Source organism: Canis lupus, chromosome 10 (assembly GCF_011100685.1).
Source record: "Canis lupus familiaris isolate Mischka breed German Shepherd chromosome 10, alternate assembly UU_Cfam_GSD_1.0, whole genome shotgun sequence".
Classification (NCBI taxonomy): domain Eukaryota; kingdom Metazoa; phylum Chordata; class Mammalia; order Carnivora; family Canidae; genus Canis; species Canis lupus.
In genome coordinates, this window is record NC_049231.1 from 69,764,846 (window position 1) to 69,779,825 (window position 14,980).

General features: G+C 41.8%; 2 protein-coding genes across 4 annotated transcripts in view; both read left to right on the forward strand.

The window, feature by feature from the left end:
- Nucleotides 1-2,640, forward strand: part of ANXA4 (annexin A4) — a 33,936-nt gene extending 31,296 nt beyond the window's left edge. Inside the window, 1 exon segment of the mRNA NM_001003039.2 lies at nucleotides 1,578-2,640. Within this exon segment, the coding sequence (NP_001003039.2) occupies nucleotides 1,578-1,637 (60 nt within the window). The 3' untranslated portion in view covers nucleotides 1,638-2,640.
- Nucleotides 2,641-5,855: 3,215 nt separating this feature from the next.
- GMCL1 (germ cell-less 1, spermatogenesis associated) overlaps nucleotides 5,856-14,980 on the forward strand; it is a 56,680-nt gene continuing 47,555 nt past the window's right edge. For 2 of the 3 annotated variants that reach the window (XR_005366232.1, XM_038551514.1), the window contains exons 1-3: nucleotides 5,941-6,230; nucleotides 12,488-12,611; nucleotides 14,395-14,491. Coding sequence is in view for 2 of the 3 variants with exons in the window: in XM_038551514.1 (XP_038407442.1) it covers nucleotides 5,956-6,230; nucleotides 12,488-12,611; nucleotides 14,395-14,491 (496 nt within the window). In the remaining variant the exon portion in view is untranslated. Of the gene's footprint in view, nucleotides 6,231-12,093; nucleotides 12,188-12,487; nucleotides 12,612-14,394; nucleotides 14,492-14,980 lie in introns of those variants that run through there. The other variant, XM_038551515.1, reaches the window with a different exon arrangement.

A 14,980-nucleotide genomic window follows, 5' to 3' on the forward strand; every position in this document is an offset into this window, starting at 1 on the left:
AAAAAGAAAGGGATTACCCTACCAGGAAAAAGAAGAATTTGAGGAGAAAAAGCATTAAATAGGAAAAAATGGATGACTTTATACATATTTTTAAAGATTTTATTTCTTTATTTGAGAGAGAGAGCAGGAGCAAGAGAGCACAGTGTGGGGGGGAGGCACAGTGAGAGGGAAGTGTGGGGCCCAACATGGGGCCCAACGTGGGGCTTGATCACAAGACCTCCAGACCGTGACCTGAGCTGAAGGCAGATACTCAAGACTGAGCCACCCAAGCACCCAAGATCACTTTATATTAAGAAAAGTATTCACAACAAAGATTAAATTGTCATGAAACTTTAGGTACCAAATAAGTATTGCATTCAAATCTATAAGAAATTTGAAGCTCCAAAAGACCTTGATGGCCACAGTAGGCCAGATAGAGTTTAACAAACACAGCCTCGTTCTTTGGCAGATTGATGAGGCAAAGCATAAACAAGGATATATAAGATTTATCTTAAAAGATATGTATTAAACTTTGAATCCTATAGACAGGTTCCATCTTTTCTCTCTTTCTTTCTTTCTTTTCTTTCTCTTTTTTTAAAGATTTATTAAAAAATAAAATAAATAATAAAAATAAATTTAAAAAAAGATTTGTTTATTTTAGAGAAAGAGAGAGTGTGCAGGAGGGAGAGGCAGAGGGAGAGAGACAAGCAGACTCCCTGCTGAGTGTGGAGCCCAATGCAGGGCTCAGTCTCATGACCCTGAGATCATGACCTCAGCCGATATCAAGAGTAGGACTTTTAACTATCCCAGGCACCCAGGCGCCCTGGCATTCCCTCTTTTCTAGTGCCCATGAAGCACAAACAAAAATTGATCTAGTAATTAGACCATAAAAATTATATGTAGAAATTACAGCACCTTTCTGGAAAGCTATTTTGCAACACATATTGAAAGGGTTAGGAAAATACATGATCATAAATCTGGTAATTCCCATTTTATGAAAATTTTATCCTGACTCATCAAGAAATGCACAAAAATTCAACCATAATTGCTTATTGCAGCAGTGTTTATAATAGTGAAAAACTGGAAACAAGAAATACCTAACAGTGGGGGAGGGTGATCTAATAAATTATGTTACTTGTATACAATGGAATACCTTTTAATCATCAAAGAATGACGTTGTAGGAGAATATCTAATAAATTAAAAGAGTCTACTTATGTAAAAAAAAAAAAGAAAAAAGAATACAGAACACTCTAGGGCGATCACACAGGAATCTATACATATAGAAAAAAGTCTGTAAGGATATGCACACACCAAAGTGTGAGGAATAGTAATCTCTAGATGGTGGAATTAGGATTTTTATCTTCTTTTAGGTCTTTATTCTCAACATTGAACATGTATTATTTTTTGCAATTAAAAAAATAACACATATTCTTAAAAAAACAAAAAAACAAAAAAACACCTTTCTGGAAAAAGCCAGAGAATATTTAAAAAGTTAACACTCTGAGTTAACAGAGTTAACACTCTGATGACTCTGAGCTGTGAATTCCATGTTAAAAGCCATTTTTTCTGACTGTATCTTTGCTTCCCTTGTTCCCAGGGTGACACATCTGGAGACTACAGAAAGGTTCTGCTCATTCTCTGTGGAGGAGATGATTAAAATAAAATCCAAGAAGGAAAGGAGGATTCCCAACACTTTGAAATTTTTTTTAACTTCGTTTTTCTACACTGCTATTAGCATTATCTCAGAATGCTTATTTCCAATTAAAACGCCTACTGATGCTTCCTAGGATACATACAGACTGACTCTTATTATTCATCAGCAATTACTCATTATGATGCTTTAAAGCTGTACTTGCATTTCAAAGCTTATAAAACCTAAAAGGAGATTTAAAATTAGAAATAAAAATGTACTCCACCTTTTAAACAGATTTCTTCCTCATCTGTGTTTCACAGAAATTGGAATGTATTAAATTTATTTCATGATTTTGGTGAAAAACTATTGAAATGGAAGATTGAAAGATTATTCTAAAATCACTCTCTGCTTCCCTAGTTCTGATTTCAAAGTGACTAGTAATTTCTTGATTTGAAATTGTGAGTATCTAGTTCATAAGACTATCTATCCAATTTGCTATTTTGCATGATCATACTTTGAAGACATCCAATAATCTCCTTTGTTTAGATTTTGTCTGTACTGTTAGTTAATCTACAAACGTTTGCATTGGAGACTTCCTTCCTCACATCTTATGTTAAGATTACTACTCTCTCCGGGTTGAAGTATACCAAAAATCAGCCAGCTTTCTGACAAATTAAATTCTAGGTGTGGTGATATAGATTATATATGTGTGATTAACAAACATAAATGCTGAACATTCCATGTTGTTACGGTTAATATCTTAATCTAGCTGGAAGATGAATGGAAAAAAGTGTGCAACTAGGTTTTTTTTTTTTTTTGTGATGGTATAATGTTCTGAATTTACTTAAAGGAATTCTTTTTGTGCTAAAAATAATTTAAAAAATATTTTTCAATTCTGTTAATTTGTAGTAATTTACGTTTGCATGTGCCTTTCAACTCTAGAATTATTCTGAAGTTGTACTTGATTTTAATCAAAAGTTCAGTTTGTATACATGGAAAAATAATTTTAATAAAATATGGTATCTTTAAAATGAGGTGTATTCTTTCTCTAATTTACTTTTCCACCTCTGAGATTTTTCACCATGGACCCTAAAAGGAGAGGTCTTTAAAAAGCTTGTATCGCTCAGTTTCTATTAGAAACTACAACATTAAGAAAAAAATAATATATTTAGTCTTATGTGCACTCACTGCTATAACACTAATGTTCACATACACCAAACACTAATGATATAAAATAATGTATTAATTTATTCTCCAGAAATGAGTGATGCTCTCTGTTCTACTAAATAGAACATTTGAATTAAGTGAGAATAACTGCCTTCTTTGTTCACTCTATAATATCTATTGTATTTTGATAGATGAATTTTTTTTCAATTTGTTTCTACCTGCCCATTATAAATGCCTGAGTTATTGGTAAAGGTTATTTGTATGACTACTTAGTCATTCGCATTAATTATAGGAAACAGTACTCCTGCTTTGATGCCTACCTAGAAAAGTATGGCATCTCCAACTTTATTTGACTCTGGAAGCATTACAAGTTCTTGGTAGTTTTTAAGTTATATATATAATTTAGCCAAAATTTTAAATTTAATTTGTTCACTGGAGGCAGGATAAGGCTTTTTTTCTTTTTTTTTTTTTGGCGATGGTATAATGGCCAGGATTATATCTCGGAAGGATGTTTATGGTCAAGGACAAGCATGACTCTGGAATATAATTATGAGGCACTTTGTTTTTCTCTCCCACTGTTCATGGGCCCAGCTCTTCTCCCAGCTTTAGATGAAAATTCAGAGGATAGAGCTGGAACCTTTCTGGTAACTCTTAGGTTTTAAAAAGTCCTACTGTGTAGTCCCTTAAGGTCACTTTAGTCATTAATATGTCTGATCAAAATTGCAAACTGGATTTACAGTTGAGGCTTCTTCCCTTGCTCAGCTCTGGCCTATTGGCAGCAGGAATATGGAATAGAGTGGGCTTCTCTTCTTTCTCCACCTGAGTTTCCTTCCACACACCCAACACTCCACCCCAGCCCAAACAGCCTGGGTGTAGCAGGAGGGAGAAGACTTAAAGGGAAGCAGGGAAGTTCTTACCTGTTATGGCTGTGGTGGTCGAGGGTCAGCACTTTAACATTGCCAGATCTTTAAAGCTGATTTTTTAAAGATTTTATTTATTCCTGAGAGACACAGAGAGAGGCAGAGACACAGGCAGAGGGAGAAGCAGGTTCCCTGCGGGGATCTTGGAAGTGTATGAGCTGCCAAGTCAACACCAGGGTTTACCAGGTACCATGGGGGTCACAGTGCATGTCGTTTGTTCAGGCAGGTTGGTTTGCTTTGGCCCCTCACTGGTGAGGAGCTGATTCTGAGCTGCTACCTGGGAAATGCTCACTTCGTGGCCAGCTCCTTGGTCCGGAGGGGTCTCCCGGCTCTACTCACCTGGGTCTTTAAAACCGGTAAAGTGGGAGCCCAATGTGAGACTAGATCCCAGGACCCCAGGGTCACGCCCTGAGCCAAAGGCAGATGCTCAACTACTGAGCCACCCAGGCGTCCCTGAAGCTGATTCTTGAGGGCATTCTCCTAGGTTCCTTTATCAACCCCATCACCAGGGAACTACTCATCTTCTGTTCCTTTGGCAAAGCAAATGGATTCTCCTTCTCCAGCCCCTGGGGATTCCATTCTTCAGTTACTCTTGCTAAAATCAGTTTATCCTTCCACACAGGCTTCTGGGACAGAACCTTAGATGATCCCATGCTGGCTGTCTTCTGGTGGCCCATGCTTTTTCCATGGGAGACACTTGCACATCCTTTGTGCTGACAAATTCCGGGCATGATGACTGATCCCCTTGCTGCCATCATTCTCTGCCCCTTTCCATCCCACCCCTTCCCAAGAAGCTGCTTCAACCGGCCTCTCCCCATTCAGATTTCTCGGGGATAAGTCAGACACCAGCCCGCTGGGGCCCTCAACTACATAAACTGGTGCAATCATTTCAGAGACCAACCTGGAAACAGCTAATAAAGATGGAAAGTTCCCAGGAAATCCGCTTCTAGGAATCTATTTGATGAATCTTTTAAGATTTTATTTGAGGGGAGAGCAAAAGCGAGAGATCACAGAGGGAGAGGGGGAAGCCAACTCCTGGCTGAGTTGGGGGCCCAATGTGAGGCTTGCTCCCAGGACTCAGATCCTGACCTGGGCAGAAGGCGGGCGCTTCACCGACTGAGCCATCCAGGCGCCCCTTGCTCCGTGAACCTTTGCACGCAGTGTTCATTGCTACTCTAGGAACGACCTCGCTCCCTCAAAAGATAAATCGCGAGGTAGGGACACAATCAACAGTGAAAATTACCTGGAGAAACGTCAACTGGATAAGCCTCCCGAAGTGCAAGTCTGAGAAAGGAGCAAGGTGCAGAATGACAGGTGCGGTATAATTACGTGCCTGAATGTGTTAAAGAACACACCTTGCTCTTGGGTACAGGAACATGCATGGGAAAGCCCGAGGGGGAGGGCGAGCTTCGTTCTGTATCGTTCTATTTGAAAGACTGAATCACAACGATTTTAGTCTTGAATCCTCATACTTGCGGCGGGGCCACGTGGGGGGGGGGGTTATGGTGTCACTAAGCCATGGCCCGTACTTGGGAAAGGAGCACTGGGGAGTCAGGGGGCGCAGGCTGGCCGTCCCCGAGCCCCTCGCTCCACGCTCCACGCGAGGACCGCAGCCACGGAGGGCCGGGAACGCCCGCCCTAAGCGCCTAGGGCAGAAGCAGGCCGAGGCCCACCCCTCTGCGCAGTCGTCCTCCCCAGGAAGGCTTGGCAAACCCCCGCCCGCGGGATCCCGGCAAGGGGCCGGCTCCTGCAGGGGAGGGGACCCCCGCGCTGCAAGTCCCGGCCGCGCTGGAACCGGGCTGCGGGCAGGGATGCGCACGCCGAGGTCGGCCCGCGGGTCACGGGAGCCGGCGACCCGGGCCGCCCCCGCCGAGGCCCCGCCCCGCCCCGCCCCGCCGAGGCCCCGCCCCGCCCGCGGCCGCTCCGGCGCAGGCTCCGCCCACCGCCCCCTGGCCCCGCCCCTTCCGGAGGCTCGCCGCGCGCACGCGCCTTCCGGTCCGCGCTTTGTTGCGACAGCGAGGGGCGAGGTGCTGCGGGCCCGGCGCGCCGCGCGGCTGGACGCGGCTGGACGCGGCTGGACGCGGCTGGACGCGGCGGGCGGGGCGGAGGATGGAGGCGGCGGCGCCCGCGGCGACGGTTGGGGCCGCGCGTGAGGAGGCGGCGGCGTAGGCACCCGGCGGGCGGCCGGGCCATGGCGGGAGGCGGTCTCCGCCGCGCTCGCTGAGGAGCGCCGAGGCCCCGGGGAGCCGCGGTCCATGGGCTCCCTGAGCAGCCGGGTGCTGCGCCGCCGCGGGCGAGCCCGAGCCCCGCCGGAGCCGGCTTCCGGGGCCGGGGGCGCGGCTCGCAGGCCGGACGCGGGCGGGGGCGGGGGCGGCGGCGGCGGGGCCGGCCACGGCTTCTGCTACTGTCCCGGCGGCCGCAAGCGCAAGCGGAGCGGCGGGGCCTTGTGCTACTGCCACCCGGACTCCGACACGGACGACGACGAGGACGAAGGCGACGAGCAGCAGCGGCTCCTCAACACGCCGCGCAGGTGCGTGGGGGCGGCGGGCGGGGGCCGTGACCCCTGACCGGGGGCCGTGACCCGTGACCTGGGCCGCGACCCGGGGGCCGTGACCCGGGGGCGCCGGGCCGAGCTTGCGCCTCCTGTCCGGGCGGGCGGCGGGAGAGCGCGTCCTTCTGCGTCCGGTCACCTTAAGGGGCCCCCGTGCCGCCGCCCGCGGGTGTGGAGGGCAGTGGCGGGAGCCGCGGGGCGCCCTCCCGGCCGCGACGGGGACGTTCACCGACGGGGACCCGGAACGCCAGCCCGCGCTGCAGCCTGCTCTGCCCACCCCCCACGCCTTTTTTTTTTTTTTTTCTTTCTTCTCAGAGTTGAAGAACAGGATGTTAATTGGTGAATTAGAAAATTAGAATGTAAAAAAAAAAAAATTAGAATGTAGTTTATGCGTACAGTGTTTTCACGCAAAGCAACCCGGTTGGTGTTTTGTTTTGTTTTGTTTTGTTTGTAAGATCGTCAGCGGGGGTCACAAATGTACTTTTTTTTTTTTTTTAATGAAACTTTAAAAGACCTCCGCTGTACTTAATACGAGTATGACGTATGTGTCGTTAGATGAGACGTTCACGGATACTCTGTTTCCTTTTTTTTTAACTTTTATTTATTTATGATAGAGAGAGAGAGAGGGGGGCAGAGACAGGCAGAGGGAGAAGCAGGCTCCATGCACCGGGAGCCCGACGTGGGACTCGATCCCGAGTCTCCAGGATCGCGCCCTGGGCAAAGGCAGGCGCCAAACCACTGCGCCACCCAGGGATCCCTACCCTCTGTTTCAGTAGTTGGATGTCTAGAGGCCTTTCGTGCAGGTTTCTGCAGGGAGGGCCGTGTTTATTTACAAAAATGGACACCCCCACCCCCCACCTCGCACCGCCCCCCGCCCAGACGTCGAGTTTCCTTCTCTGGAGGGTTAGTCTGGTGAGCTGAGCTCAGATTCTGAGGTCTAGTCTGCATTCTGTGCTCACTAGCCTTATTTCCTCATAAGGAAGATGGAGATGCTAGTACTTGCATTTTACGGTTTGACAGATATTAGATTGTGTATAATGAACAGTGCCTAATGAGTGTGGTTCTTTTTTTTTTTTTTAAGATTTTATTTATTTATTCATGAGAGATACAGAGAAAGAGAGAGAGGCAGAGACACAGGCAGAGGGAGAAGCAGGCTCCATGCGGGACTCCAGCCAGGGATCCCCGGGGTCACGCCCTGGGCTGAAGGTGGTGCTAAACTGCTGAGCCATAGCCCGACCTGCCGGATGTTGAAGCACTCAGTAAATATTATGTCTCCTTGAAAACTTGGCCCCCTTTATCATTACACACTCTCTTTATCCCTGGTAATATTTCCATGATTACTTTCGATAAGTGTTAAAACATATATCTTTTCCATTGTTTCCTTTTTTACCTGTATCTTTATAATAGGCAGCTTGTAGAGAGCATATAGTTGGGTGTAGCCTTTTTTTTTTTTAATCCATTAGGATAATCTATGCCTTTTAACTATTATTTAGACCACTTATGTTTAATGTCATTGAAATCTGTGTGTCAGGGTCTGATTAAAAGAAATTATGCAGTAATTTGAACAGGGAAAATTTAACACAACCATTGTTAACAAGTAATGGGGAATTAAGGACTGAAGGTAAACTACTAAGGAAAGAGATCTCTACAAATATACAGGAATAGAGGGTATAAGGGTGTAATCACGACTTGGACTGAGACCGAATACCCAAGGAAGGAACAAATGTAGAATATAGCCATCTTTCCCAAACTGAAATTCAGATATTGGAGGTGGTGTGGCTGTAGCCCGCACTAGACAGTAGAGAAGTTTGCTGAGATGTGGTAGGGTAAGACGGGCAGGCAGGCAGCTGCCCACTGGGATGCCAACACACTCGCTTGGAGCCTGTCGAGCCCACAAAGCCAAAAATATTTATTGTCCAGACCTTCACAGAAAAACTTTGCTAACCCCTGAACTACATGAGTGGACTAGAAAGTGTATAAAGCCGTATTACAAAATACATCGAGAATTTAGTATGTTTTATATCAGTAGAAGAGGCCTGGCTGTTCAGCCCAGCATGGATGAAAGGTGTAAGAAAATATTAAGAAATTTAATAGAAATTTGTGTGTTGGCACCAGTCATGGTCCCTGAGGTTGTCAGATGTGCTCTCCCACCTTAGCCATCTACTCCATGAAGAGCTTTGGCTTCCAGGCCCACCCACCTTCCACTCATTTAACGCCTTGACAGCTGCATCTTTTTGCTTCTATGTCAACGTAACTATTAAAACTCAACTGTTCTGCAACCAGATCTTGGGTTTTGCTGTGTCTAGATTGTCATTAAATTTTGAGACCTAGTAGACAGTGTTTGTTATAACTATGTACATACCGTTCACTGCCAACAAGTAGTGTGCTAGGATTATATATTATACTTCCTGTGTGCGATGTCACAACTCGTTTTTCTGTTGACGTTTTCTAACCTCACATTTAAGTGCAATCTTTTTTCTATATTCCATCAAGTGCTCAGAAGTCAAACCCTGTTTTCATTTGTATCTTATTGCATAGTTCCCTTTTTTTGTATTGCTTTTTTATTTTCCTAGAGTTTGACTCTCCCCTCCTCAACATTGGCAAAAGAATAATATTTCTTCATTATATATTCAGGCTTTTCTATCTTCCAAATGTATTTTCATGGTGTCCTCCTCTAAACCCAAGTCCTGCCTCCACCCTTCATCCTCCTATTCCTTTTTTTTTTTTTTAAGATTTTATTTACTTATTCATGAGACACACACACACAGAGAGAGAGAGAAGCAGAGAGAGAAGCAGGCTCCATGCAGGAAGCCTGCTGCGGTACTCGATCCCAAGATGAAGGCAGATGCTCCAGCGCTGAGCCACCCAGGCGTCCCTCATCCTCCTATTCCATTCTGTATCCATCATTCTCCAGGTCTGCGCTTATCCAGGGACTTCATTTTACCACATCTCTAGGATTGTATCTAATTTTTCTGTAGCCTGTGTCTTTTTCTTTCTCACCCATTTTAGGGATCTGCATCCTCATGTATTTTCCTCAGAAAGGATGCAAAAGGAGGTAATTTGTGCTTGTCTAAATGTAAATTTAGCCTTTGACTTTGTTCATCCTTTGGCAGGGTATGGAAACCTAATCTAAAATAATTTCATATCCTTGATGATACTACTTCCTTGTCTTCTAGCCTACAGTGTTGATGAGAAATAGGATGCTGGTCTAATTAATTCTCTTTTCTTGGGACGTCCTCTCTCTGCATGTCTCTCATGAATAGATAAATAAAATCTATTAAAAAATAATAATAATTCTCTTTTCTGTTTAGGTGACCTTTTTTCCCTCTGGAAATTTTGGAATTTTTTTCTTTGGTATTTTGGAATTTAACTAGAATGTGCTTAAGTGTAGGTTTTTCTTTTTTTTTTTAAGATTTTATTTATATATTCATGAGAGAGACAGAGGGAGAGAGAGAGGCAGAGACACAGGCAGAGGGAGAAGCAGGCTCCATGCATGGAGCCCAACTCAGGACTCGATCCCGGGTCTCCAGGATCACGTCCTGGGCTGAAGATGGCGCTAAACCACTGAGCCTCTGGGCTGCCCATAAGTGCGGGTTTTTTAATTGCCTCAGTGCTTGGTTGACCTTACAATCTGGAGACTAGTTTGGAGACATTTTCTTTCAGGATTTCCTTTTTCCTATTATCTTTTTCTCTTTCTTGGACTCCTCTTAATCAGATTTTGGATTTCTTGGATTGTACCTGTTCCTTTTTTCTTTTTTTCCTTTCTAGGTGCTTTTTGCTTTAAGTTCTGGGAAGTTTCCTTAACTTTATCAGTCTGACTCTCGTTTGGCTTTGTAATTTCAGTAACCTGCTTTTTAGTCTCTAAGAGCTCTTTTTTCTCCTTGTTTCATCATAGTATCCTGTTGTTTTATAAATGTAATATTCTCTCAGATTTCTAGATACACCAATTTTAGAGTGTTTTAAGTTCCCTTTTTCCTAAATTAATATATTTCTTCTGGGGCCAGTTCCTCTCTTTTCAATAGTCTTTAATCTCCCAATTCTCTCCATATTGGGTCATCCTTGGTTGTCTGCTTATATTTAAGAATGAATAACTGGTATGTGTATGTTTGTGTGTGTGTGCGTGTGTGTATGTTTTAATAGAGTAAATAGATCTATTGCTACCAAGCCTTTGCTTTAGGAAGACTGACTACTGAATTGGATATGAGTGGAACATGCTTTGTTTTAGAGTAGAGGTTCCCAAACTTTTTTTGTTCACAGAACCCTTAGTGTCTCAGTAATATTTTTCATGGTACCTCCAGTCCTAAAGAAGTACCTCACAGTTAGGCTCAAACTACTGCTTAATAGTAGTAGATAGTATAGTACCTGAAAGATACTGCTGTGTTGTTTCCTTCCAATATAAAATACTCCACACGCATCCTTGAGTTTGCTGTGGTGCTCCAGGTGCTTAGACACATGGTTTGGGGACCATGATTCAGGGTGAATGGGTTAAGAGCTCACAAACTACAGATTCCTCAAATGCCAGAATGAGGATTGCTTTGTCCGGGGTGCCAACACCTACACTAAAGTCTTAGCTTTTCCTGATAGATTTGTCCTCTCCTTCCTAGAAGAGCCTTGGAACCTTTGTCTGAGTTATCTATATTCTGGCTATCTGTGTTCTGTATTCATACATGGTGGAAGAGGCCATTAGGGGAACGTATTTCCCATTTTTGGCCTCACTTTTGCCTTTTCTTCCCCTGAGACCTCCTCCCCTCAACCCACACAGGCTTCTGAAGGGCAGATGGGTTTCAGCCTCCATCCTAGACCTTCACGATGTATTCCAGGTTGGGGCTTTTGCTGCTCTTTTGTGTTCCATTTCATTTTCTAACTTCCAGATCTACTGAATTCTCTCACCAGGTGATAAACCCATCCTTACTCTCTGCTGTTGTAGGCTTATTCCTTTCTGTGCTTTTAATCTTTTAATGTAATTTGGGGATGGTGCCATCAGGAACTAGAAACTATATTGTCCCATTTATTTCTCACAGTAACCCAATAAAGTGGTTATTATTAATATCCTCTTTACATCTAGGGTAACTGAGCTGTGGTGGAGCTGGGATTCAAACCCAAGTCTCTCCACCACCAAAGCATGTGCTCTTTTTACTATCTGTTGGGAAGACATGTCAAACACACTGGTTCAAGACATCATCTGAAATGATAGCTTCATTTTTTTTTTTTTGAAAGATGAAACATTTTAACTACCAAGAAAACTTGTCAGGATTGGCCAGGAATATGAAAAAGTATGCATTGGCCTTTGCCTACGGCTTTTCTTACTCATTGGACCATCTTGAACAATGATTATCAAACTTAAAAATATATACAATTCATCTTTTAAATGAGATCTTACGCAGAATCCCCAAGATATTGGGGATCCCTGGGTGGCTCAGCGGTTTAGCGCCTGCCTTTGGCACAGGGCGTGATCCTGGAGTCCCGGGATCGAGTTCCGCTTCGGGCTCCCTGCCTGGAGCCTGCTTCTCCCTCTGCCTGTGTCTCTCATGAATAAATAAATAAAATCTTAAAAAAAAAAAAAAAAGGAAATCCCCAAGATGTGATGCTGCTCTAGTTGAAGTTAGGTGAGGGTGTCCAGGGTTTACTTCTTAGCTCTTTCTTCTGGTGGCCCCGAAGACACTCTTCATTGAGCTTAGTTTTGAAAACCTTTGATGTAAGGCTGCAAACCATTTGTCTAACGGGGAAAAAAAGTTGTTTGACTAGTTTAAGAATAGTTTGGTACCAAAATAAGATTAAATGTAAATTACTCTAAAAATTACTTGGGTAGGTAAAATTTTTACTCTTGTTCTCCATTTTGTAGTTGCAAAAAAGTATCATTGCAGTTGTATTGAGATCCTTCATAGTACTATTCTCTAAACAAGGAAGTCAGAAAAATCACTGTGCTGACTTACAGGTAATTCACTTAGTTCAACAATCACAAATTACAAAAAGGTGCACAGTGAAAGGTCACCTGTATATGATGTCCCATCTAGCCACTATTAACCCTTTTGGGAATAGAATACCCTAGAGATAACTACTATTAATTAGTTTCTTATGTTCTAATGCAAATTTGCATATAATATTCCTCTATCCTTTTACACAGTGGACAGGTTGGCTCTGTTTAATAGAAATTGAACAACAAGAATATTTTGTTTTATGCAATATGAATAAAACATTCAGTAATACACATATTATATTTGCATTTCTTTTAACAGGAAAAAATTAAAGAGTACATCCAAATATATTTACCAAACATTATTTTTGAATGGTGAAAATAGTGACATTAAGATTTGTGCTCTAGGAGAAGAGTGGAACTTACACAAAATATATTTATGTCAAGTAAGTATTTTTCTATTTCAGTAATCTAGGTAGTTATTTAAAAATAGCTCAAACTCTTTCAAGTCATGTTCTTTCTAATTGCATTTCACTACTTTGCATGGACAGTTGTTTAAGTCCTAACATCTCATTCCAAAGTCTTGTTTTATTAGAAATACAGCATATACTTAGTTTGGTCTAGAAAACAGATTTTGAATATTTATTGTCATACCAGCCCAGCAAATTTTTGTCATTACTTCAATGAGGTTCTTGTATTGATGCCTTTTGTTGACAAAAGAGAAAAAAGGGGAAATTGCTGAATTTGTTTATTTGTATATAATTATTTAAATTGGATGAATTTAGCCGAAATGTTATTTGTAGTTATGGTTGAATATGAATGGGAAGTTTTGACACTTATTCTTTTCTTCTGGAAAATGCAGCTAAATTAAAGACCAGACCCAACAAATACAAACTAATTCATTCAGCTGATATACATATTTGGTTTGTGTGCTGAAAATATTACTATCTGCCTCCTCATTTAATTTAAAGATTCAAAACTTTCAAAATGAAAGAGTCACTTTAATGGCTCAAATATTTTACTCATTTTTTCATCAAATCTATCTGTTCTTTCTTCAAATCATTGTTCTAGGCACTGGGAATAGAACAGTGGACAGTTCAGTTTTTATCCTCTGGAGTTTATATTTTCTCCCTTCTTCACTGTTTGACAGTAATTACTGGTAAGACAGTATAGTACAAGATTTTCAGTACGAATATTTTAAAGCGATAACATTTAAAAAAAAAGATAACATTTTAATCATGGTTTTTATTTGATTTTTTTGAATAAATTTACTTTGGCTTGAAGTATATAGCCTGGGGAATATATCAGAACAGTGGCCTCAACTTGAGGCTAGGGTCCATGTCCTCTTTTTTTTTAATCTATGAAAGCAGTTTTGTGAATTTAAGGATGAGAGTACGTCTCTGAAGGCTTTGCCTCTCAAGAGAAACTGTATTGATAATAGTGCAAGTCAAATGCTAAAATATAGTAAGACCTCTAAGGAGTGAAACAATATTTTGTTTACTGCTGTATTCACAGTGCCTTATACATTCAAGTATTCTGTAAAATTAGTCAATATCTGATCTATTCCAAAGTAATTCTAATTATGAGAGGTGCCATCTAGATTGTAACTAAAGACTTCATCTGTTCTGGTACCTTTCCAAGAATTTAAGTCCATTCTGGAATTTTCTGATTAGGGTAAAACTAAACTTTGGATTTATCTTAATTTCTGGGGAACATCCCTTTAATGCTGACTCGGGACTGGTTTGGACCCTTTACAGCCACTAACACAGTAAGGATTCAACAGTATGAAGGTTCACTCCTTCTGAGTATGTAATTATGTATTCACCTTGTGTGTTGTCAGATGTTTATGAGAGTCTTAAATATGTGTTACAAAGCTTGAATTTAGGATGTCATTGATAAGGAAAGCATATACAAGATGCAGAAATTGATTTAACTAAGTAAAAAGCTAATGTAAGTTTCAAATAGTAATATAGGGATTCAGTTCAGATAGTAATATGAGAATTTGGTTTAGTTTTCATTAAATTAATGCTCAACAAAGTATTCTGACATACCTTAAGTGTCCTTAATTTCATTTTTCCTGTAGACATATTTAGCAATTCTTTTTCTCTTGAAATAATATGTATTCTTTTTGATTGAACAGTTGTTTGGAATTAGGAATGGGAAAGTAATTTGGAAGAAACAAAGTACTGGATAATCGTGGTTTTTTTTTTTTGTTTTTCTTTTTTTAAGTCTGGCTACTTTTCTAGTATGTTCAGTGGTTCTTGGAAAGAATCCAGCATGAATATTATTGAACTGGAGATTCCTGACCAGAATATTGATATAGAAGGTAACCACCACCATAATTACTATTATGCAAAAATTATAACATAATCTTTTTTTTTTCTTTTGGTAGAAAATAAATATTTTTTTCTAACCTTGTAGGCTAGGAAAAAAGCCCCATTTAATATGCCAGGGTGACAGTTTTGTGTTGATTTGCTCCATAGTTTTTATCAATTCTATTCTATCTGTCCTTAACCTACTTAGTCATGTAGGTCTTATCAGTTTGCTTACTTAAGCTTGTAAATATATCTGCCTGGGATGTGGAAGATGTAGGGTGAAGTATTCCCCATGTATGAAGACTTTCATGTAATTGGTGTTTTAGAGCTCCGAGTTCTTAGATGAGGAAGCTGAGGCTTAAAGGATTTAGGGACTTATTTTAGGTTTTAGCAGTTTAGTGAACCTCAGTCGGCCTATAGTTTTTCTAATTACTGTTCCAGTGCTCATTCTCTGCTCCCCTCTTTATCCAAATGTTAAGTACCCAGTACTTAAAACGGAG